Source organism: Amphibalanus amphitrite, unplaced genomic scaffold (assembly GCF_019059575.1).
Source record: "Amphibalanus amphitrite isolate SeventyFive unplaced genomic scaffold, NRLGWU_Aamphi_draft 000134F_arrow, whole genome shotgun sequence".
NCBI lineage: Eukaryota > Metazoa > Arthropoda > Thecostraca > Balanomorpha > Balanidae > Amphibalanus > Amphibalanus amphitrite.
The window spans coordinates 412,592-432,098 of NW_024881629.1; the positions used below are offsets into that span (position 1 = coordinate 412,592).

At 45.7% G+C, this 19,507-nt stretch overlaps 1 protein-coding gene and 1 long non-coding RNA gene across 2 annotated transcripts in view; one reads left to right on the top strand and one right to left on the bottom strand.

Moving 5' to 3' along the window:
• Window positions 1–331: 331 nt before the first annotated feature.
• On the bottom strand, window positions 332–5,268 carry LOC122382131. The gene is made up of 3 exons (XR_006256629.1): window positions 5,179–5,268; window positions 2,527–2,689; window positions 332–1,404 (listed from the first exon to the last, which is right to left on the bottom strand). It is a non-coding gene; the product is annotated as an uncharacterized LOC122382131 (long non-coding RNA).
• A 12,254-nt stretch (window positions 5,269–17,522) lies between these two features.
• Window positions 17,523–19,507, top strand: part of LOC122382133 (protein fem-1 homolog B-like) — a 70,110-nt gene continuing 68,125 nt past the window's right edge. Inside the window, exon 1 of the mRNA XM_043367078.1 lies at window positions 17,523–17,878. Coding sequence (XP_043223013.1) covers window positions 17,858–17,878 — 21 coding nt within the window. The 5' untranslated portion in view covers window positions 17,523–17,857. The remainder of the gene's footprint in view (window positions 17,879–19,507) is intronic.

Sequence of the window (19,507 nt, forward strand, 5' to 3'; positions counted from 1 at the left end):
AACAAAAATAATTCGTTTTTCTCTGCACATTATATAGGGAAAAATTTGCATTGGTCAAATTTAATAGGTATATGAGTAAGTTGATCGAAACATCTATTTTTTGAACTACCAATCAATATCAATGGTGATTGACAACTTTTCGTAAGCGTAAGAGTTCCATGCATGCAAGACTTCAAGGTGAGGAGTTATACTATTGATTGCGTGCGGGTAGGTAGGTACTCATTTCCGTGAATTGCTATATATCTACATAATTTTTCCGACGGAAGGCACTTATTACCGAAAATCGAAGATGTCCAGTGAGGTAGACAGAATCACAACAAAAATTCGTGTCTTCGTAAAAATATGTATTTCGGTATTGTGAAAACCATTTGTCTGGTTACAAAGACAAATCACCTATAAAATACGAAACATACTCGTATCGATCCATTCACCATACTTTCAGTAATGAAACAATGAAATTCTATGAATGCATAAAGATGAGGGATATGGACGACCCACACCGTTTTGCAAATAATGAGAAACGCTCGTACCTGCGTAGTCAGAGTATAGGTAGCTTCAACCGCTTACCAGCGACTACATAAATAACAACAGGCACTCTGGTGAAGTGGTCCCGCCACGCACACTATTTGCGCATAACACCCCGACCTAGCCCAGTGCTGTTCACGCAGCACTTACATTCACACATTCACACACTGCACTTCGCGCACATACTCGTCGTTTATTTTTTTATTCTGGCTTATTTCTGAGTGGGCTGTTTTGAGCAATAACAACGCGGCGTCAGCCAGTGGCCGGGAGCCGCCGCCCCGCCACCGGCAGACGCCATAACAAGCTTATGGAGACGCTGGCGGTGAGCCGTTTCTCCCTGCGCCATCCCCGGGGGGCGGTGTGCTGGTGGTGGTGCCCGTGCGGCAGCGGCCCGGCGCGGGGGCAGTCCGCTCCGGTCCGCCGCCGGCGGCCGCACGGGCACGGGTCGGCAGCGCCGTGCACGCTGCCGATCCTGGTAAACATTAACAACAGTCAGCCGGTTGAAGGCTGAACAGGAGCGGCTGGGCGGCCGCGCGGTGGTGATGCTGGTATCCGGCGGGCTCGGAGTCTGGGATCGGCTCGCTGTTAGGTGCCGTGTCACAGCTCGGGTGCGGCACCGCGGCTCCGTCGGCGGTGGTCGGTCGAGCGGTGTCGAGCGCCATCTGTGGCTGCCGTGGTCGGTGCTGCCTCCACTCGTCAGCCTGGTGGGGACCTCAGGTGGGAATCGGCCGCGCGGCGGGAGACTGCACCGAAGCGGTGGTGTCTGACCGGCCGGACACCAGGCCCAGTTAAAGCTTCGGATGTGTCTCCTGTTGTAGCTTAGTGGTGCCCGGATGGCCTGCCTGCCCATCAGGACATCCAGACTGTCCTCATTCAAATCTGAAACAATAGAGACCTGTGTTAATCGTTAGACATGAAGCTAAGTTGAAAATAAATGCTTTTCTGACCGAACCTTTTTTTACACACGGAGCAGGGAGACATTGTGAAACAAAACAGGGTATCTATTTAAATTAATGCTCGTTCAGTTGCAAAACCTGTCTGTCCCTACAGCGAACATTTCCCGAGAAATAAAACCGTTTCGACAGCGATAGGAAACCGAAACGGCACGCAGTACGCACACCAGTTGCATTCCAATACGACGGAGAAACAGAGCAAATTACCGATCAGCACGACGATGTCTCGAATGTAGAGCACTCTGCACACCAGCGCAGAGCGCTGCGGCCCGAGATACCGATCGAGCTGCGCCACCTGTGCACCGGGTGGCGTGCACGGTGCACCGCTCGGCGTGCACGGCGCACCCTGGGGGCGGCCCCGTCCGCTGCGCCCGCCCGGAGACGGCAGTTAGGAAGGGGAGGGGAATAATGAGGGTTGCTGGGACCGGCACTGACGCTCCTCCATTCGCCGGGTACACGGCGGTAGGGGGAGGGTGGACCGGTGTCATTATGTTGTGCGAACCGACGTGCATTGAGAACGAAGCTGCAGCCGCCATGACAGTGGCGGATAGCCTTCGGAAGGCGTTGGATTTGGAAGTGCGTGACTTTCAATATTTCAAGACAAACCTGTTGCCCACGCAAAGCATCCTGCTGCAGGCTTTGACAAGGGTCGATCGATGACCTTTGATCCGAGACAGGGCTTATCAGGTTTGCCATTGGGTGTATGAAACGCACAGCGAAGCCAACGCAAGGTTATCGCAAGCGGGCTTATTTTGGTGTTGACATTGAATGACATCTATTCATCAGTCTACGAAAGGCTTTGACCTTTACCTAGGTGCAGTATCCAACGATAGTCATCGTCCTTTTGTAAAGGCTATTGCCAATCTTTCACGCTGGGTCATAGTCTTGAAGACGGTAGGTACTGCGTAGCACAAGTGTATTGTATACCGCTACCAATTTCGGCATTTTGTTGACACGACTGCTGTGTGACGATTTACGTCAACACGGTAACCTTTGTGATGCTTTCATCGAAAAACATGCCCGGAAGTAAAAAAAAAAAAATACTCACCATTATCATAAAGCTGAAGGCGAGGAGGACTTCAGTTGAACTCCAGATAATATTTTCATCGCCGTTTTTTTTTTCTTCAAAGAGCGGCGATCAGTTGAGGAGTGCCCCCTCCCCAGAAGGGGGAGGGGGCACAGCAACCGCAACAGTCGCCGAGCAGACCAGTCTGGAAATAGACGAAGCAGGGTTAGTATTCATCTTTATCATCCTACGTATATCTAGCTGATATCTACAAGTGATGAACATATGCACTTCACAGACATGGTAGGAGGAATACTTGCTATGAGTACTGCAAAAGTAGGGAAGGTGAATGGCAATTTATTGCATAGCAGTGTGCATATTGCATAGTCAGGGTTGTCTGGTATTTAATGTCTTTGGGCGTTGATGCCGCAAACGTAATAATAATGTTTCCCACTCTGACCCAATAAAATGTTCAGTTGGAGACAATGTCCCCAATAAACCCGTCCCATCGCCCTCGCGAGAGATTTAGAGCCCTTCAGTCCCCGCTCCAAAGTGGGGCATTTACACCGTGCGGTAATCCCCCTCCCCCCTCCGTCCCGTCCGGCCCGATCCCTTCTGTCCCGTTACCGGGTGGTTTATCCCCTCCCCACTGTACCACGGCGCCGCCCTGTAATGGATTACCACGGGCCGTCCCCATGGGTACCTGTCAATCTGTCGATGATAGCAGGGCGAAAACAGAGCTGGGGCGAAAACAGGGCCGCTTGTTATGATGGTAAGGTAAGTTGTTCGCATATGGGAAAGAGGGAAAGTTTTTACAAGAACGAGGGCTGAATGGAATTATAAATAGAAGAATGGGCTTTAAATGGTAATTATTTTTTTTGTTACTTGTTAGCTGTCAAAATGTAAAGAGAGGTAAAATCCGTGCACAACTCAACAACTTCACATATCTAACCATTAAACTCCGGCAGACTCATGGCAGATTCACTGGCAGATTGCGAGCTACCGCCCTTTTTTACCAACGTTGCGACTAAATCATTAGTTTTTGTGCCCAATGAATCAGTGCCCAAAGAATATGAAACCAACTAAAGCAGGATTGTGTTTAATGACTTCATAAGGGTAGGCCCAGTGCCTATAGGCAATGGCCGGAAACCGACAATTTTGACTCGATATTGAAATTGCAACCAAATTTGTGTAGTAGGTACCTAATGCGTTTGATATAATAAATCGGGCATCAAATTCAAATGCACAAGGAAGAACTTCATTCAAGTTCCGCTTTAGAAATTGATGATTTAGTTCGCTTCATATCGTAAAAAAATACAGTTCTTTATGACACCGCTCGCAAGTCATGCGCGGAGTTCATGATTTCGCTGGTCTCTGCCCCGCCCCGCCCTGGCCGACGCCATGCCGCGAGTCATCATCGGCCGCTCATCTGTATTCTGTTGTGCGGTGGCGCCGACCTCGTCCGGCGCCACGGAGCGGTCCTCGGGCAAAAACGGCCCATCGCGGCCACTGACCTCACGAAGTGGCCGACCCGGCCGCCGCGCGCCGACCCAGACTCGGCCGACGCGGAAGTTATCAAAACGCCGGGCCAGGAGCAGCCAGCGTGATGCTGTTTTTTATACATAGTTTTAAGCGTTCGTAACAAGAATTTAGCTCAATTTTGATTTCAGCTCAGTAACAAATAAGTAAATACAATAAATCTCACTTTGCCAGAAGAAGAAGTATTTGAAATATTGCTTATAGCGTACATTAGGTATCAAAAATTTAGAGCAACTAAACTAACTTCTTCATTTCTATCAACGCCACGCGAAATGAAACATTGCATTTGACATGCATTAAATGTTGCCATGAAATGCAGTAAAACATTGTGGGCCATTCTAAATTTTATAAGCTGTGAACGACAACATCTACACTACACTACACTATACATCGATCACTACACTATAGTGATCCCTAAACGTCATTTTAAATACCTATTCGAATTCGAGCTTTTGTAGAAAAACATTTGATGATTTTGATGCATCAAATCGATGTGCTGGGATATTTGAATTGGACAATAAGCGGTACATGGAAAATGATTTTTTTCTCGTTTCATCCAATAACATTTACGTTGAAACGTGCGCTATAGGTATACCTTAAAAAATAAAGACACTATTAAAAACGTAGCTATACCTACACGTAAGCGCTCTGACTTTATGAAACATAACTTAAAAAATGAACTTACTTAATGGCATTTAACATAGCAAGGATTCTATCAGATTATCTATTGAATACCGAAACATGCGCGCAACCGAAACGATCAAAATATCCATTACGCGATCGTGACCTGACTTCAAATTAAAAGTGTCCCCTTAATAGAGAAGAGGAAGTCTATAACAGTGAATGATGGACACCTAATAATCCACCATATAATAAAACACAGTACATTTACAACCTAACCGTCTATGTCGGAAGTAAAATACTGTGAAAAATAAAGCATTGTATGATGATTGGGCCAGCTTAACAAAACATTACGTCTAGTAACGCTTACTCACACTTCTTTTGCATAACAATTTCATTTTGATTAATTTGCCAATGTTCTAAGGATCATAAAAAGTAGGACGGTCGTTACCTGTCCCAAATCTCGGCAGTGGTAACACCCGTCTCGGCCCTATACTGGCGGTCACCGGTCAGCGGTCCGGTCCGTTCGCTCACCTGTCGTCGGCGGATGTTGTGTCCGAGGCGTCGGCAGGTGTAGTGGCCGCCGCTCGGGCCCGGACGACGGCCGCACCAGCCGCCCTCCAGTGCACCGCCGCTGTGCAGGAGGTGCGCACGGTCCGGCGCACCCGCCCGACGCTGGCCGTCACCCCCGGCGGAATCGGGTAGGAGGATACCTCGAGAGAGCGTGAATAGTCATAAGGTATCAAATATCAGAGCAAGGGATTGGATGTAGATTCGTTTGCTGACATCTCGGCAGTCGCACTGTTCTCATATAGCTCCGCCGCTAAGTGTTGGGGAGCGCGTCGTTGTCGGGCGGGTTGGTGGCGGCCCGTGCGCGGCTCGTCGTTTCCACCTGCGGCCAGGCCACGCCGCAGCGTTCGCTCCGGAGTCATGGACCCCAACAGGTGTCTGACCTTTAAACTCGTCTCTGGAGGCCGACGCCGCCGGCAACAGCGTCGAGCCGGCTCCCAGATGGCCGGCCGGTGGGGGGTTCGTTTGGACCATGCGGAAGCGATGGGACCGTGACGCCACGACTCTGCGCTTCGGTACACAGGGAAGGGAAGGGCCGGTGCTAGGGAGACGGGAGTCAGCCGGCTGTTGGCTAACGGTCGGCGCCACGGTACACAGACACAAACAACACCACAGACAGGCAAGGGTGTCGGCTGGTGGATCATGGTACCGAATTTCTTCGTAAGAAATGGCTCTTTCCAAACATTTCAAACCTCATCTCGTGGGGCAGATAAAGATGCAAATAAGGACAAAGATCAAAGCTGACAGAAGTCTTCTCGGACTCGGCTTCCCTCCATGAACGCAAATATCTTGAACCTCGACTAGGATATTTGAGTGCGTCAACGGAGACTGCATTGACGCACACGAACGTATCACCAGAAGACTTCAATAGGCAGCTTGCTTCTAACACACACGGCTAGACGGCGAAACACCCACAGAGTTGTCGAACTGTGCTCAGTGCTGGTGAAGTGCACGCAAGATAGAATGCTTCAAGATAAATCATGCATGAATATTGGCAGCATGTTTGTGTACTGCTCGCTATCAGTAATCGATATTTCTGCCATAGGTCCGTAGGACTACGCCTCCTTTATCAACTGCCGTTCATCACGGGCTAGGTTACATTCATGTGAGCAGCTGCAGTCTCCAGCGAAGGGCCTGACTACGCCGCAGCGAGAGAGTTATGACGTTTATGTTATTCACTTTTCTGTTGCGTACTTCCACATTTCAACATGTCCGATTGATTTGTCCATGTCATCGGCATGAATGCGTCCGTCCTAGCCCTCGGGGCATTCCACGATAGATCGTACCACTTTTTTTCCAATTTGACACCCTCATCTCTCGGAATTTGACGAGAATTGGTCTCAGGGGTAATCAGGGGCTCTGAATCCACCTGTAACAATTTCAGGCTTATCAGATAAGTATTTTTTTAGTTATGGTGTATAAAAAATTTTGGATCCTGCTTTGCAGCGCTAAGTTTGGCGGGCTATAACTCTAAGATGGATTATTCAAATGCCAAATGTTATATAACATTGAACTTGCAATGAAACAGAGATTAATATGTATTTTTGAAATTTCAAAAAATACACTATTTTTGATATATGACATATCGAGTTTTCTTTCATTTGAAGAAAACTCGATATATAAAAAAAATCAATTTTTGTTTTGGACTTTGGGACCAAATTTTTTTGAATTTTTATTTCTTTAAAAAAAATATTTGGGTCATTGTTAAGATGTATGCAAAAAATTAGGAAGGTGTTCTTTCTATAAATGTATTTATTTTACGTCACGATAACGGTTCCGAATAGTGATTTCGGGAGGGGAGCTTACAAATGGCGTGGTAAAGCTGCCTAGTGACATCACGGGTTACTGAAATTTCAGTTGAAGTCTGAGTCATCTGAAAAAATGAAAAGAGGGCTCATCCAACCCTCTTTCTTATAAGCGCGAGAGTGAAAAAGGCTGTTTGGTTCTGACATTGTTTTGGACGCCAATGACCATAGCCGTCCGAGATGAAAGTTACAGGACGCATACATGGTGTCCTCCAGAGGTCTCACAACTTGTATATCTGGGAATTTTTGAAGGTCACATGAGATCAGGTCGGTCACGTGACATCACTGTTATAAGTCAATGGGCAAATATAAAAACTGTTATTTTGGCGCCGAGAATGATCTAAAACTATCTCACGTACATGGTATCGTGATTTCATGCACTCCTTGCAAAGTCCAGTACTTCACTTTTGCATTGTTGACCTTGCGTGACGTCATTTATGACGTCACTAGGGTCGTACGAGTTTTTCGTCAATAACTCCCAATCAAATTGAGCTAGAGAGTCGGGAAATCCACCAATGGACTCGGGAAGACCTTCCGAATCGAATGATATGCCATATGATACCCCTTGCCCAGCTTCGTAACCTGAGAGGCTCTGACCTGACCTTGTCCCGAGGTCAATTACTTAAGTTGACCTCACCCTAACAAAAAGTATACCATTCGACGCACCTGAGCTAGGCGAGCACAATGATGCCAAAATCGCGGTTCTTCGGCCATTTTTGCGAAGTTATTTACTAAAAACCGAACCCGTAACTTCAGTCACTTGACCTGACCTCAGACGCTACCGGTTAACCTGAGACCTTAAAATCGGGTACCAATCGCTGAGACTTGTAACGGCACACAAGGCTCGTTTTTTCCGCGAGGCTCTAGCTCTATTAGAAGCAAAACGGCGTGCTGGGGTCGTATCAACCCCCCCGAAACCCATTTTGTTTGCGGGAAAATGAGGAACTTATAGAAAGAACACCTTTCTAATTTTTTGCATGTCGATTTGCAATGACATGAAGTCTATTTTGAAAAAATGAAAATGTGAAAAATTTTGGCCCCAAAAGTCATTAGAGGCAAATGAAAAAAGATTAAGGTTTTTGTTCAACAATCAAAATTTTTCTTTGGAACTTTTAAAAAATAATATTAATTTTTAATTCATCGCAAGCTTAGTGTTGTTTACCGTTTGTTGGTTGCTTAACCCGTTCTTGAGTTATAGGCCATCAAACTCACCGTTACAAACCGAAGTTAAAAAAATGTAATGCAATATAACTCCAAAAGTTTTGATTTGAGAAGTCTGATGTTTTGCCAGGCGTCTTTGGGGCCTATGATTACCCCTAGGACCGATTTTCATTAAAATCTGAAAGATGAGGGTGACGGGCCTGGTACGATCTATCGTGGGCCCCCCTTATCAACCGCTAAACTTTATGATCGTCAAACATCGTCATACAACTGCCCGCGTTTCACAATTCCACAGACGCTGCAAAACGCGCAGTATCTTCGCATCAGTGGCATATTCGTTGACCTCCGAGGCTTCGGGCCATTGTGACAGATGCAATTGCGTGGTCAAGACTAGGCAGAACAATAGCAGAACAATAGACTAGGAGCTGTGCACAAGAGTAGCTAGAGATAGATTTGTTCTTAAAGTCCAAGACATTTCGCAAAACGTATGACCTTAACCCGCGCCCCACTGGGGTCTGCGTATAACGCGCCCTCCTGGAGGGAGGGGGGGGGGGGGCTCTTCGTCTCCATATCCCCCCTCCTAACTCCGAAACTATTGGGCCGATCGTCAAAATTCAAACGGCGTCTGATAGCCCTGGAAAAATGTCGGTGAAACCTAGTTTCATTGACCTTGAGATCACCGATGACGTTACAGGTCAGGTCAAAGTAAACATTATTAGCATTTTGGCTTCTTCACATTTTGGGCTGTGGCCGCCGTCTTACAAGTCAGATCAGGCTCATTTTTTGTTTACATACTCGTGAACAGATGCTTTAGATATCCTGAGGGTACCAAACTTGTACTTTAATTTTCAGGTCAGGGTCAGGTCATCACAGGTCACGGAAATATCATATCATGCGACGGTCACGTGACACATGTTTTATGGCCGATTTAGGCCATAGATTTCGAATTTGATGTCGTTTATGCCATTTGAGGTCATTTCGAGTTGAATTCAGCTTAGTTCAGGTCACTTTCAGGTCAAATAGGTCAATTTTGAAGCTAAATTTTTTCCAACAAAAAGATGCGCATTGGATTTAGTTTGAGCTCAGAAACACGATAGTGCTATTTATATTGGTGCACGATGTCAAATACGTACTGAAAAACTGATTTGAAAAATTAATCATTGTGATTTTTTTTTGCAATAATGCGTATAACTTAGCCATTTTTGACGATATTTAGCTAAAACTTGCTAAAGTAAGTTATAAGCATGTGTTCTATATTCTGTTTTTTTTTCTTTCGAAAAGTCAAAAAGTTCTTGAAAAAAATAAGAATAAATATTTTGAGTTTTGTTATATATAATTTTCAAAATTTCGAACATTTTGAAAATACGAGATAGCAGTTTCACAGCGCAGTCTGTTCTGAGTCCTCTCATGCAAAGAAATTGGATCCAGCTTAAAAACTGAGCTCTTGGGAGCGATTTCCGTAGTTCAATGTTTTGCGTCTATGGTAGCTACGAAGTTCATATTTTGACACAAGGTGTCAAATTGATGCAGCCAAAGGCACTAAGAGTTTGGCGTCGATACGTCAAGCGGTTAAGAAGTTATTGCAGAAAAACGGGAGGAGGGCTATGAATAGCACCCCCCCCCCCCCTCAGTGGGGCGCGGGTTAACCCGCGCCGGGCCGGGGGTGTTTGAACACCCCCCCCCCTGCGGTTTTTGTTCGTGCATCTTTTCCGCACATGTTGTGAAAATTTCAGACCCAGGTCGCCTTAGGTCAGGTCACCAGGTCACGCCAAGTGACCTCACCTCAGAAAAAAATAAGAATGCTCGTCATAGCTACACCGACTGAACGATTGCCTTGAAACTTTGGAATCTCGGAGCACCGGCCCGGCGTGGGTTAATAGTGACTTGAGCTTTCATGTAATCGTTCAATAATACACTGAAACACGGGACAAACATGCAAAACTGTGTAGGAACAGTATGTACCATCGGCACGAACAGTTTTGAGGATATGGTTTTAACTAACATCTTTTTTCTCGATCCGTTGGTAAGAGGCTCCTTGAACGGAGCACCAATCTTTCACCTCACGGCATCTGAGAAGCACATAACGCCCTAGAAGCACGGTAGGCTTTCACTAAAATAAAACAATCAATCGTGGACTTATGAGAGCGCGACCTATTCGGGCCGGTGAATATGGAAACAGAAACGTCTCACCAAGTTACCGTCTTCTTTCACTCGGCCATTATTTCATCTTTTAATTTAGCTTCTCTATCAAGACATTAAACAAAACCACATACACCCTTCGAACCAGTTGTTTTTTGGTAATCTTATATTTCAAATTTCAAATTTCAAAATTCAAAATGAAAGAAATCGAACCATTTTCCACGTAATTGATGGCAAATGTAGGTAACCAAAGGGTTGTGTTAAATAGTCAAAACACATTGGCGTGAGAATTGTATTTTTCTATCGAGAAAGCAAGCCTGAATTCTTCGATTTATTTTGGCAAAAATGCCCGAGATTATATGTGTGTACAAAAATACGGCCAATTGCACATAACACATGTCGGCGCAATGCATACGCAACACCTACGACCGACGAGATTAACGGTTATCGATGGACTTCTTTTCCCCCGAGCAATACTTGACAAACTTCGCAGGCTTTTCTTTCATCAAGCATAATTTGGCTACCATTACTTTAACATTTAGTTTAAAAGCTTAAGCCTTAAATATCTAGGAACATCCCTATACCACCTACTTCAGTTTGAAACCACGATGACCCGATTGTTATTTGGAAATCATCGCCAAACTATTAACCCGGCAGGCGGTGGGCCTACCAGCCACCTTCCGCGCGGTGGGGGGGGGGGGGCACTTTTTTGCCCCCCCCCCCCGTATCTCCGAAACTACTGGACGGATCCGGAAAATTCAAACGGCGTTCGATAGCCCTGTCAAATTTGTCGAGGGAAACCAAATTTCATTGACCTCGGGGTCACCGATGACGTCACAGGTCAGGTCAAAGATAAAATGTTTCACCGTTCACGGGGCTTCTAGGGAAAGCGCTATAACACCGAGTAAAACGCATTTTGTCGAAAATCAGCGATAAGGCGTCAGTTGCCTAGTACATATGTTGCTATTAGAGGTCACTGGTCATACCAGGTCAGGTCACAGGTCAGGTCACCAAAGGTCACCAAGGGTCACCACATGAGCCCAACTTTACTAAGGTTATGCGATGCATGTTCTATGGCCAGTTTTTCATTTCCAACTCAATGGTGTTGGTTATAAGACCATCAGGTACGGTTTAGGTCACTTTCTGGTGGAGGTCAGGTCAAGGTCAGGTCAAAAAAGGTCAAATTTCAAAGTTGATATTTTTGCATAAAATGGGTATCGATTCGATGCAGCTCGTCACGGGGAGTCTAATGGTGGTCTTTGTTTTGCGCTACGAGGTCTAGAGTTGCTAAAAATTGAGTTTGAACATTTGACGTCATCAATTTTGAACAGTTTTTTCGCTATAACTTGGCCAAAAAAAGAGGTATCGATCTCAAATTTGGTATGTAGATAGAAGGCGGTAGGGACTATCACATATATTCCGGTTTTTTTCGAAGTTCAAAAAACTTTTTGGATTTTTAGGCTATTATATTCAAAAAATCTATTTTTTGATTTTTGGGGGTCAAAATCCAAAAATCGAAAAACCGAAATAGCAGTTTTGTAGTCCTCTTAATTCCACACCTTTTATGTCTGAAACATTTTTCTGTATCTCTAAAGCTGTAGGCCTGACAGCTCTTCCCGCGAAACCTTATTTTGGGTCGAAAATGGCAAAAATGACGTCACTCTGACGTCATAAGCGGTCAACCTATCATAGCCTTTGGAAAAATGTTTGGTCACCATGTGCGCTAGCTGCTCCCGGGAGGGTACTGAAAGTTTGGTGACGATCGGCGCAGCGGTTCTCGAGATATGTCGAAAAAACTAAAGGGGGGGCAAAAAAATGCCCCCCCCCACCGCCTGGAAGGTTAATACCTAAATTGTGGCTGATGCCCACTGTTGAACCTAAGTATTGATTTGAGCTGAAATATCGCTGTCAAATAGTATTCTTTATATATCCTGTGATAATTATCTAATATGTGTGGGAGGCAGACCTTCACAGGATCGCAGCTCAGCCCGGAGACAGGTGGCGTCCCCTGGCGTGAGGCTGGTGAGCTGCCGGCGCCACCTGGGTCCAGGCAGGCGGTAAATAAATACCGAGGACCGGTATCGGCCTGGGGTGCTGGCGAGACCAAGATTGGGCGAGACCATCACCTGGGCCGGCTGCCATTTACCAACGCATATGCGAATAACTATAGAAAGTATGATAGTCTTAGCGATTCAAGTGATTTATTTAACATGTGTGTACAATGTAGGTCTATGTACGCTTCGCTCGCTTGGAGATAGGTAATGACGTTTTTCATGAAATATCTGAAAATGACGTTCATGACATCTCAACCGCACCAAGTACAGATAACACTATGCAACAAAAAAGGAAACATTTTCTGTTCCTGGAAAGCGACCGAATTTTTCTTATTCATTGGGTCCTATTATAACCGAAATTGGCATTAGTTTTGATCTGAAAATGTTTTTCCGGTTTTCAGAGACGATTTTCGATTTTTGGCCCCGAAATTCGGTTTTTGGCCCACCGTGTCCGATGTAATTGAGTAATCGACTCGTGGTAACTTTCATCGCCTTTCCTATGCCACAAGCTTTCGAATGATATCTGGTTTTGCATATTTGCGTGCAAAAATAACGGCATAAATCTATGTTAAAGTAAGAAAATGTTGAAATTTTGTAAAAATTTGATTTTTTTTTCGATTTCATTTCAAAATAGAGGAAAAACTAAAGGCCCTATCCAAATTCTGAGCCCAGTTCCTCGAAGAGCATTCCATTTCCGTTCGGAAGGTACCTTTTTAGTGCATTTTATCGGATTCCTGTGGCGTCCAGATTGAGTTAACCTAAACACATATCCTATGTCATATCACATAGCATTAACCTGATAACGTATGTTAACGCCATAGGATCAACGAGGGGTCAACTGAGGTCATGTTGTTGACCCCTTGTGACCTCGGGTCACACGCAGGAACTTACTTTTGAGCAGTCCTGTCGCTCAGAATCTTGATCTGTACCTCCATTTGTTAGAATGATTCTTCATGCACTGAACACATATTGTCATGGAAATGGCTGGGGGCCCGTTTTTCAAGTGACTCAATCTGGACGTCACAGTAAACCGATAAAATGCACTAAAATAGTACCTTCCGAACGGAAATTGAATGCTCTTCAAGGAACTGGGCTCAGAATTTGGATAGGGCCTTTAGTTTTTTCTCTATTTTGAAATGAAATCGAAAAAAATGTCAAATTTTTACAAAGTTTCAATATTTTCTTACTTTAACATAGATTTATGACGTTATTTTTACACGCAAATATGCAAAACCGGATATCATTCGAAAGCTTGTGGCATAGGAAGGGCGATGAAAGTTACCGCGAGTCGATTACTCAATTACACCGGACACAGTGGGCCAAAAACCGAATTTCGGGGCCAAAAATCGAAAATCGTCTCTGAAAACCGGAAAAACATTTTCAGATCAAAACAAATGCCCATTTCGGTTATAATGGGACCCAATGAGTCCAAAAAAATCGGTCGTTACTCAGGAACAAAATGACTGTTGCATAGTGTAATTAAAACCTTCATTCCCTCATTTCCATCCTCAGGACATTCAAATCCTTCTCCTCCACACCCCAGATCCCTACTCCGGGCTGGAGGAGGGGCAACTCCATCACATGCGGGAATGCCCGGCAGAGAACGTCCGTAGCCGGGTGCGGTGCAGGGCCTCGTCTAAGGAATTTTCACTGGGGGGGGGGGGCAGAGACTGAAGGAGCCAAACCTAGGGTACCCCCAAATCCTGTTTTCTCGCCGGATTTAGGCCACTTGTTTTTCGTCACAGCCCTGAGACCATGATTTTTCTTTTTAACAAAAGAAAAACAAAAACAAAAACAGGCGATCTGAGCCATACCGTAACCCTCGCCCGTACACATAGCGGAGGGGTGCGCGGGGGAGGGTCGAACGGACTCCTCTCGGTTTTTCGCAAATAAGTCGCGCAAATAGCGACCGATTGCGACACAACTTTCAGTACCCTCGCGTTTATCAATTTCACACCAACTCTGAAAATTTCATGACCCTGACCCTAATGACCTTTGACCTGTGAGTTACTTTTCGAGACCAGGTTTAGCCGGAATCGCAATTCGGCCTACGTCGGCTCGCATTAGCCGAGCGTTTGCAGTCTTTTCGTGGTTTCAAGCGTTTAAACATGGGATATGATGTTGCTCCCATGCATTAGGGTGGGTGTCAAGGTCTCCAAAAGGTCATGTCAGGTCATTGACCTTTGATGACCTCGGTTCACTTCTTAGAGTTTTACACGCTTCAAGACTAGTTTTTGGAGCTGATTTCGAATTTAGCAACCATTTGAACAATTACGAAGAAGTTTTGGCGCCTTCGCAACATGTTACGAAGCTGTCAGAGGTAGTTGCCACTTACTACGAATACCCGGCAAAACCCTTACTGGTTGATCTGACCTGATCTGACCCGACCTGGCCTAAATGCATGGAGACATTATCTATGATCATAACGAACATGATATTCGTGATCAGCACCCCGAAAAACCCATAACAGCCAACCTTTACGACGTTCTAACAGGTCCCGATTTCCCCGACTTTTGGGTCATTGACCTGACCTGGAAGGTCAACTGATGACTAAGGATCTTGAAATTGGGTATCATCGTTTTCCACTCGTCACGGGCAACACGGTCGTTTGTTCCGCGAAGCTCTAGCTCGATCAGGGGTGAAACGGCAAGGGGCCGTCCAACGGACCCCCCCCCCCCCCTTATACGTTCGCGACTGGAAAACACCAATACGGGCGAGGGTTAACATTAGTGTGCTACCCCTTCACATTGACCCACCAGACAGTGATAAACATACTATCTGTGTTGGGCGTTTCATTGAGTTTGTGTGTTTGTGGGGGGGGGGGGGGGGGGCAAACACGAGCTGGGTCGCTGGCCAGCTGCCATTTTACAATTTGCTACTCGGCGCTCTCTGGGCCCTGTTTCACGGCACGCCGCTTCACATCGCTTCAGCGCGTTTCACTGAAGCGGTGAGGTAAACGGAACCTCCGATGCTAAGGTAAGACGTCATCACTAAACGCCAGCGCGCTGTATTAGGTATATTGCTTGCAGTGTTGCTTCGCATTGAGATAGGGTGAATAGGTCAAAAACGCCCCCCTTAACCCGCGACCTGGTGGGGGGGGGGCTATTTTTTGCCCCCCCTCCAGACTTTTCGATATATCTCCAGAACCGCTGCGCCGATCGTCACCAAACTTTCAGTACCCTCCCGGACATCAATTTTACACATTGTGACCAAAAATTTTTCCAAAGGCTATGATAGGTTGGCCGGAAATGACGTCAGAGTGACGTCATGTTCTGCCGTTTTCGACCCAAAAAAGGGTTTCGCGGGAAGAGCTGTCAGGCCTATAGCTTTGCAAATACAGAAAAATGATTACGACATAAAAGCTGTAGAATCAACAGGGCTACAAAACTGCTATCTCGGATTTTTGAAATGTTTGGATTTTGACCCCCAAAAATCAAAAAATAATTTTTTTGGATATAATAATCGAAAAATCAAAAAAGTTTTTTGAATTTCGCAAAAACCGGAATATATGTGATAGTCCTTACCGCCTTCCATCCACATACCAAATTTGAGATTGATACCTCTTTTTTTGGCGAAGTTATAGCGAAAAAACTGTTCAAAATTGATGACGTCAAATTTTCAAACTCAATTTTTAGCAATTCTAGACCCCGTAGCGCAAAACAAAGACCACCATTAGACTCTCCGTGACGAGCTGCATCGAATCAATACCCATTTAATGCAAAACTATCAACTTTAAAATTTGACCTTTTTTGGCCTGACCTTGACCTGACCTTGACCTGAACTTCACCAGAAAGTGACCTAAGCCGTACCTGATAGTCTTATAACCAACACCATTGAGTTGGAAATGAAAAATTGGCCATAAAACATGCATCACACAACCCTAGTAAAGTTGGGCTCATGTGACCTGACCTGTGACCCTTGGTGACCTGACCTGTGACCTGACCTGGTATTGTCAGTGACCTCTAATAGCAACATATCTACTAGGCAACTGACGCCCTATCGCTGATTCTCGACAAAATGCGTTTTCCTCGGTGTTATAGCGCATTCCCTAGAAGACCCGTGAACGGTGAAACATTTCATCTTTGACCTGACCTGTGACGTCATCGGTGACCCCGAGGTCAATGAAATTTGGTTTCCTTCGACAAATTTGACAGGCCTTTCGAACGCCGTTTGAATTTTGTGGATCCGTCCAGTAGTTTCGGAGATATGAGGGGGGGCAAAAAATAGCCCCCCCCCACCAGGTCGCGTTATAAACAGACCCCACCAGGGCGCGGGTTAAGCGCGAAACCTTCTGACAATCAACCCAACACAGATTACTTAAACCTTTGGGCACCATCATGTAGCTCATTCTTTTTACTACGCTTTGAGACCAAGAAAAGACACCTGCGTGTGGTATTTAACCCCCCCAAAAGGTTTTCGCATACCCTTACAAAAGGGCGTTTTGCCCCATACCCTGGGTAATACGCCCACACCCATGTGCAAAGCGCCCCCACCCCATCCATTAACAGAAAATGATGAACATGGCAGAACTTGACGTCATTCTGACGTCATTTGTGGTCAACCTATCATAGCCTTTGGAATAAAATTTTGTTGCAATGTGTAAAATGGATGCCCGGAGGAGTCCTGAAAGTTTGGTGACGATATCTGCAGTCGTTTAGGATATATCAGCAAAAAAGGACAGGGAGAGGCCTTTTCGGCCCCGACCTACAGGGCGCTACCCTGCACTCTCACCACCGTGCAAAACGCCCCCCTTTCAGAAAACTGGGGGCGTCTTGCCCCATGCATCGAGTAGGCGTCTTGCCCCATCCACTCCATTTCCGGTCAACAAAATATTGACAAAAAACGCGCCACTAACGCCGCAGCATAATACATTCAACAGAATGACAATAAAACGCAGTTTTGAGTGATGTGCACAATAGCAAGTTTTGTGATATAAAGAGGGCATCAAAATATTAGGAATCTTCTGTAAAAACAACAAAAACCACACCAAAACCAACATCAGGACCTACCCACGCTGCTCCTCAAGACGCAGAACCGGAAATAGAGACCTACGTAAACAAGCAGCTGACTGTTCTGAAAGACAGGATAAAACACCTATCCGTCGATAAGAAATACGATTTTTTTAGGGGAGGCGTTTAAATGCCAGTTAATGGTAACGCCGCATCCTTGCTCAAACGCGTATCCGCGGTTGGCCTCTAGAGCCGCGCCGGCCGGCACTGTCGAGCGGTGTTCCGACCTGACCTCGCCGGAGGGTTCGTGACGTCACCGCGGGCCGCCGTGAGCGGGACGGCTGAGGTCCACTCAACGCGGCCCGGGCGAGTGAAGCGGACCAGCAGCGGTCGCTGCCGAGCACGTTTTCTTGCAGTGCAGTGATTATCAACGCCGGAGGTGACGGGACGATGGATAGAATCTGCTGCCGTCACAGGTATCGTGCGTGCTTCACCTATCGCACCGCTACGGGTGTCTGGAGCGAGGAAACGGCTGATGGACTCTGCTGCCATAAAGGTACCGTCCCCGGCTGGCCGATCCGCCGGCCCGACCGTTAGTGTTGCTATGCTGTGAGTCAACCTGGCGACCCGGTTGACTGCAGCGTGTTGAACAGCTGCAGATGCTACGATCGAGCATGAGGTACTCATATGCAGGGTTGTGCTTGACTCATGAGTCGAGTCAGAGATTTGACTCAACTCTGACTCAGATGAGTCAGGTTTGAGTCAAGTCGGATAAAATGTTGAGCTGTTGAGTTGAGTCAGAGTTGAGTCAGACAAAAATATTAAGGTGTTGAGTTGAGTCAGAGTTGAGTCAGTAAAATAATTTTTGACATTGAGTTGAGTCAAAAACATTTAGGAACATGAGTCAGCTGACTCATCTTTCTAGAAACAATATATAAGCTTTTCATTCTCCCCCCGCTTAACCCGCGCCCCACTGGGGTCTGTGTATAACACGCCCTACTGGGGGGGGGCTATTCATAGCCCCCCCTCCTAACTCCGAAACTACTGGGCCGATCGTCAAAATTCAAACGGCGTCTGATAGCCCCGGAAAAACTGTCGAGCGAAACCTAATTTCATTGACCTCGAGGTCACCGATGACGTCACAGGTCAGGTCAAAGTAAAAATTATTAGCACTTTGGTTTGTTCACATTTTGGGCTCTGGCCGCCGTCTTACAAGTCAGATCAGGCTCATTTTTGGTTTCCACACTCGTGAACAGATGCTCTAGATACCTTGAGGGTACCAAACTTGTACTTTGATTTTCAGGTCAGGGTCAGGTCATCACAGGTCACGAAAATATTATATCATGCGTCGGTCACGTGACACATGTTTTATGGTCCATTTAGGCCATAGATTTCGAATTTGATGTCGTCTGTGTCATTCAAGGTCATTTTGAGTCGAAATTAGCTTAGGTCAGGTCACTTTCAGGTCAAAAAAGGTCAAATTTTGAAGTTGAAATTTTTCAAGGAAAAAGGTGTCTATTGGATGCAGTTTGAGCTCAGGAACACGATGGTGCCATTTATATTGGTGTACGATGCCAAATACGTACTGAAAAATTGATTTGAAAAATTAATAATTGTGAATTTTTTGCAATAATGCGTATAACTTGGCCATTTTTGAAGATATTTAGCTAAAACTTGCTAGAGTTAGTCATAATCATGCGTTCTGTCACATATATTCCGGTTTTTTTGAAAAGTCAAAAACTTTTTGAAAAAATATAAAAATATAAATTTTGAATATTATTATATAAAATTTTCGAAATTTTCAAAATTTTGAAAATCCGAGATAGCAGTTTGATAGCGCGGTCAATTCTGAGTTCTTTCATGCAAAGAAATTGGATCTAGCTTAAAAACTGAGCTCTTGGGAGCGATTGCCGTGGTTCAATGTTTTGCGTCGAAATCGGACGAACATGACGTCACTCTGACGTCATTTCCGGCCGACCTATAGTAGCTACGAAGTTCAAATTTTGACACAAGGTGTCAAATTGATGCAGCCGAAGGTACTGAAAGTTTGGCGTCGATTCGTCAAGCGGTTTGGAAGTTATTGCAGAAAAACGGGAGGGGGGGCTATAAATAGCCCCCCCCCAGTGGGGCGCGGGTTAACACCTTAGGCCTGGCCCTGCTGCCGGAATTTTTTTTCACCCCCCCC